Below are 6000 nucleotides of genomic sequence, written 5' to 3'. Positions count from 1 at the left end.
GCCGAGTGTGTTGACTTTCTGCTTTGGTCTTGAAGATTCGGTAAACGTATGATCCCAGAAGCTGGAGCTGCGGACGCCCGGGATTCACGCGCTTCCCGCCTGGAGATGGCGGGCAGAGTGCAGCCGGCGAGTGGAGTGGGAGAGGACCCCGCTGGGTTAGGGGCAGCTGCCGCGGGCCCACCGCCCACCTGCCCGGGGGCCCAGAGGTGCTGCCCGAAGGCCCTCGCCCCTGGGGAGATAAAGCTGTCAGATGCAGGGCGCTGCCCCGGAAACAGGCTCTGGCCCACAGTCTGGAGACAGATGGACAGACGGACGGACAGACGGACAGACCGGGGTGGGGGGGTGGCCCTGCCCTCTGCGGGCGGCCAGGCGCCCCTACCCGGCCAGGAGGCACGTGCGGCAGCAGAACTGAATGAAGAGCTTGCGTTCGCAGAGCCGGTTGGACTTCACCATCTCACAGAAAGTCTCGTCAGCTGGGGTCCCAGAGGGAGAGAGACGGGGGACATGTCAGACTCGGGGGCCTGCTCAATGATTCCAACCATCCCACTGCGCCAGCCCCGATGGGGTGAGGGGCCGAGGGGGCAGGGGACACCGAGGGGGTGCGGGTGGCAGCCAGGGCAGCCCTCAGGGCCATCCCAGTGACCTGGGGTGAGCCCGCGGTGGCAGAGGTGGCCCGGGGCCTGCAGGGGCTCCCGCTGAGCCTGGGAGACAAACAGGGATAGAGGGGATGGGGGGGGGGGCAGGGTCCGGAGAACCTCTGGGCTGTGCGAGGGAGGCCTCTGTGCTCGCATGCGCCTCTGTCCCAAGAGCTAAGGGGGCTAAGGAGGGGGGCTGGGGATAGGCCTAGAAGGGGCAGAGACAGAGGAGAGCCATATGGGGCCACCTTACTTTCCCAGGTGGGACACGTCACTTGAGCACGTGACTCCCTAAAGAGGGAGCTTCCAGGCCTGTGAAGGACTCCCTGGGGTCGTACTCCTCTGAGCTCCTGTTTTCACAGCCGCCCTTGCCCCCCCAGTCTGAGAGAAGCAGCGCTTCCCCACGGCACAGAGGTGGGTCCCCCTGGGGGGCCCGTGGACCTCGACTGCCGGCTCCGTGAGGCCAAGACCCTTCAGGCCCCCTGACTCAACCTCCAAGGTCAGGCAGGCCTCTCCTAACGGAAGTCACCGCCCAGGCCACCTGGGGTGATGGCTTCAGTGTGGGAACGGCTCACAGACAAAATCATTTTTAAGAGTCACTCAACAACCCGCCCGGCAGGAGCTGGGCTGGGGCCAGGCTGTGTCTCTGGTCAATGTGAGAGGCCACATGGGAAGGCAGGAAGACCAGAGGAGGCCCGGGATGGCCCGCTCGGAGGGCCTGCCGCCCCCCGCATCTTCTCTTCCTTTCCCTTTGATCAGAGGCCAGCGGGCCGCGCGCCTGTCACCCCGCTGGAGCTCACCGTTGCTGCAGGTGTGGTTGGTGACGCACGAGGTCCCCAGCTGCGTGAAGCCCGTCTTACATCGGCTGCAGTTCCTGCTGGAGCTCTCACAGGTCAAGCAGCTCTCGTCACACCTGTACGGGGACACGGGTTCCCGCTGCTGCTACACGCGGAAGAGGCCCCACCCTCCTGCCCTGTGCTCCCGCGTGGTAACTGTGTCTCCCACGATGGCCTGAAACCCTGGCCAAGCGTTTGCACGTCCCTCCTCCTGTCTGACTGCACTATTGTCCTGAGAGGGTGACAATGGCCCTGGCCGACAGCAGAGCCCTCCCGGAGCTGAGCACAGGACTGGTCTCCGAGACCCCATCGGCTCCCCTGGACTCTCGCATGCGATGCTGGGGCTCGGGACGAGGCTCCACAAGGGGTGTGATGCAGCTGGTCCTGGGGCTGCCTGGGCACTGCTGCTGCCCACCAGGCTCAGCGTCCTTTGTGGTGACATTGGCCTGTGTCCTGGGACAGGGACGGAGATGCCCTTTCTGTCCTGGCCCAGAGAGGGGACCCAGGGCACTGTGACCTCAGAGAGGGGCTGGCACACTCGGGCCCTCAGGCCACCGCTGGCCATTTTTTGGAGCCGTCCCAGTGTTTTAGCTGCTGTGTCTGCTTTCACGGTGCCGGGGTTGAGGAGCTCTGACAGAGACTGTATGGCCGGCAAAGCACCGACTACGGAGCATTGGGCCCTTTATAGGAAGCACTTGCCCGCGGCTGCCCTGGCGCTTGAATCAGCACCTGTCCTCCCAGCGGCTGGCTCTGCGCAGCGCCCCAGTCTGCTGCCCTGTCCCAGATACACAGTGCCTGGCACGCAGTAGGTGCTCTGCAAATGCTCCCAACTAACTTGTGACCTTGGCAAGCCCTTCCTGCAGGGGTCCCCTCCTCTGTAAAGGGGTCCCCGTTTGCCCACCACACCCACTGCCGTGGTAGGGGCTGCACACCCGCCCCACAGCTCCTGGGTGAGGGGCTGCCACCACGCCGCCACCCCGTTGCTGGCACGGGCAGCCTCAGTCTGAGCCAGGAAGACCGTCTGACGGGCACGCACCTCCGGCACACTTTGTGGGGCAGGCCCGGCATCTCCTCTGGGTAGTAGCCCTCGCCACAGGCCGGCACGCATTTCCAGTCCTGGAAGTGGAGGTTGGCGGCACAGTGGATACATTCTTCTCTGCTGGGTCCTGGGTGGGGGGTGTGGGAAAAGCAGCAGGTATTAGGGGCTGCCCACCCACCCCGTGTCCCAGGCCTGCTGCCGTACCTGTGAGAGCCAGGGACTGGTGTCAGACGTGACAAGGCCACCACCACAGCTAGATTTATAGGTGGCCACGGTGTGTCGGCCCTGGGCCGTCCTCACCCACTCCTGGAGGTGGGCACCACAACCCCACTTCACAGATGGGGACATGAGGCATGAGCCCAGCTCAGCACGGATGCGGTCATGGAGGTCATGACTGCCTGGGTCACAGTCACAGGCCCTGACTCCAAATGCTTCCTCTCCCAACAGGCTCTGCTGCAGCCAGCCATGTGTGGCTTTGTGCACTGACATGTGGCTGGACCAAATGGAGATGCACCAGGACTTTAAAATACATACACATGCAGGCATTGGACTTCAAAGCCTTAGCACAAAAAAGAACGTGAAATAGTTATTTTTTATATTGATGATCTGTTGAAACGATACTATTTCGGGTATGTTGGGTTAAATATGATATGTTATAATTATTTTCATCTGCTTCTCTAGGAAATTCAAAACTTGTGCTCACATTTGTGGATTGCATCCTATTTCTATGGACTAGAACCTGGTATATGTTGACGGGGAAAGACTGAGAGAAGAGATTTGGTGGGAATGGTGTTGACGGGTGTTTGGTGCAGACGACCAGGACGTTTCCAGCAACAGAGAAGAAACAGCTAAGGGCTTATGGGGTGCGGGTGGGGGGTGGCGACCAGAAGAGACGAAAGCTCTGAACACAGGACCAAGAGGCACGAGGGAAACCATGCAGGCCAGCCGAGGGGAGGCACCTGCCCGGGCGGCCTTGGTCTAGAATGAAGAAACCATGCTGCCTGTCCCTCCGTTCGCTCATTCATTCATTCCAACAATAAGTGAGTGCTGGGGTCCGCTCTGTGCCAAGTGTTCCCCAGGAACACCTAACGGGACGTCAGAGAGACGCACCGAGGCGGCTGCCGGCCAGCAGTGCGGCGTGCTGAACACGAGGAAGACCCTCAGCTGCCCATGGCGATCCCAGTCCCTGGCTGAACTTCTCGCCCACTCTAACTTGACTGTGGTCCTGGGTGGAGGCCTGACAGTGAAGGGGGTGATACCTGGCCGTCTTCCTGGAGTCACTTAACTTCTGGGCTAAAACGGGGCCTCTCGTCAATGTCCAGGGAAGAGCTCTTTACAGACAGGGGTCTGCAGGGCGGCCCCGCCAGCCAGGAAGCTCGGTGCCCTGGAGGCCACAGCTCTCAGTCTGGAAGGGAACGCTGAGCTCATCCAGGCCTGTGAGCATGAGTCACAAGCAGAGCCCACGGGGGTGAGGGGGCCTCCTCCTGTCCGAATCTGCATGTGGGGTGCCCTCCTCTTTTGCTCTGATGCTGCTGAAGGGCGGCCCCACAAAGGGCAGAGATTCTGTCTGCTTATGTTCTAGAGGAAACTTAAGTCTTGTACTTCGGCCGACACGCTCCCGGGCCCTCTCATTTATCTGCAGGGAGCATCTGGCGTGGGCACCTCGGCCGGCCGGCCGGGAGCTGTCCCCTTCCTTGGGTCTCCCCTGGCGAACCCTGCTACCCGTATTGTCCTGCCCCGGCTGCTAGGGTCCTTAAGGTCCTTATGCCGGAGGTGCCTCCATGATGGCAAAGCACACACTTCACTTATGTGAAGCCCCGTAAAACGCACGCGGTCTGCACAGGAGCGGTGCCCGCAAGACATCTGCGCTCTAAGGCTGGCGGGGATTATAATCCACATAAAACTGTTGAGAGGCGCCTTTTCTTCTCTGAAGGAAGTGTTCAGAATAAGAAAAGACAGGTACGAAGAAGGCAATGTTTTTAAAAAGCCTCCTTTACGGCGTTGCTGCAGAGACGGTGCCTTTCGGAGCGGGGACTGAGCCCGCAGACGAGACAGCCTGCTCAGCCGGGAAACAAACCCCGCGGCCCACTCCACGTGCGCTCCTGGGCATTTCTTTCATTTGTAAAATTGTGCAACAATGTCCATAACCTAAAACTTACCATGTGAACCATTTTTTAAAATCCTTACCTGAGGATAAGTTTATTGCTTTTTTTGGGGGGGGGGCAGGGAGAAGGAGAGGGAGGGAGGGAGGGAGAGAGAGACTGATCAGGTGCCTCTCGTACGCACCCCAACTGGGAATCGAACCTGCAACCCAGGTATAAGCACTGATCAGGAATTGAACCCACAGCCTTTCAGTGTATGGATGACTCTCTCCAACCAACGGAACCACCTGGCCAGGGTTACCGTGTGAACCATTTTTAAGTGTGCAGTTCAGTGGCGTTAGGCACGTTCACATCACTATGTAACCATTACCACCGTCCGTCCACCCCCAGAATTTTTTCATCTCCCCAAACTCCGACTTCACGCCCGTCAACAGTAACCCATCCCCCCGCTGCCCCCGGCCCGCGGCAGGGCCTGTGGGATTTACTGCTACAAACCCACGGCAGCCCACGCAGCTTTCTCAGTTTGAAGGGAGTTCAGCCCAGGGTGCGGGGCTGTGTGGCACCATGACACCGAAGGCCGTGTAGGCGACAGACTCACCCACGCAGGTCTTGCAGCTGGGGTGGCATTCTCCACATTTGATCAGCTCGGAATCGAAGTAGGTGCCCGGCTCGCAGTCTGGAATGCAGCTGCCCCGTGCAAGGCTGTTGAAGGGGGGGAGAAAAAGGTAGCTTTTGAATGTATCCCTTCCACAGTCTAATTAAATTACCATTTGCCCTCAAATGCCTTTCAGGAGAGGAAATGGAAGTTGCCAAAGCACAGCTCTTTGTGTCAAGTAAGGTTCTGAGCTAAATGAAGGCAGGAAAAGCTGCCTTGAAGCCAGCAGGAGTTCCGGCTGGCAGGGCCGTCAGGGGCCTTAACGGAGACCCTCTGCGTGCAGGTGGCTGGCCGGGCCAGGCTCCATCTCCAAAGCCCCGTGATCTGGGTCCCGATGGCCAAGTCGTCACATTCTCTCCTGGTCTGCGATGGCTTCTCTTCACCGACATTAATCAAACTTGAACCTGAAGCCCAAGAGGAGCACTTGGGCGTGGGTGGGTTACCCCTGGGGGCAGATTGGCGCAGGCTCACTGCCTCAGAGCCCTCTGCAAAGTTTTGGCCAGACTGACCCTGAAATGTGGACCGACTCCCGCCTCTGCCCTTCGCAATGACCTTGAAATCCAATGCACTCCTGGGACCTACCAGGCCCTGCCTGATGTGGCTCCAGCCTTCCTCTGCCAGCTCCTGGGTGTACAGATTTGGGAGGAGCCTAGCGCTGGGCCGTCCACTCTGAGGTCCTGTCTCTGCGCCTTTCTAGCTGCGCAACCTGACCCCGGGCAAGCCAGCTAACCTC

At 59.9% G+C, this 6000-nt stretch overlaps 1 protein-coding gene across 2 annotated transcripts in view; it reads right to left on the bottom strand.

Moving 5' to 3' along the window:
• Positions 1–219: 219 nt before the first annotated feature.
• PCSK6 (proprotein convertase subtilisin/kexin type 6) overlaps positions 220–6000 on the bottom strand; it is a 117012-nt gene continuing 111231 nt past the window's right edge. For both annotated transcript variants that reach the window (XM_090263565.1, XM_090263566.1), the window contains 4 exons: positions 5211–5314; positions 2508–2637; positions 1436–1548; positions 220–473 (listed from right to left, as the gene is read on the bottom strand). In XM_090263565.1, coding sequence (XP_090119691.1) covers positions 376–473; positions 1436–1548; positions 2508–2637; positions 5211–5314 — 445 coding nt within the window. In that variant the 3' untranslated portion in view covers positions 220–375. The remainder of the gene's footprint in view (positions 474–1435; positions 1549–2507; positions 2638–5210; positions 5315–6000) is intronic.

The sequence above is a fragment of the Furipterus horrens genome, unplaced genomic scaffold (assembly GCF_987537825.1).
Source record: "Furipterus horrens unplaced genomic scaffold, mFurHor1.1.pri manual_scaffold_16, whole genome shotgun sequence".
Taxonomy (NCBI): domain Eukaryota; kingdom Metazoa; phylum Chordata; class Mammalia; order Chiroptera; family Furipteridae; genus Furipterus; species Furipterus horrens.
The sequence above is the reverse complement of the archived record's forward strand: the minus strand, read 5'-3'. Positions and strand labels throughout refer to the sequence as shown.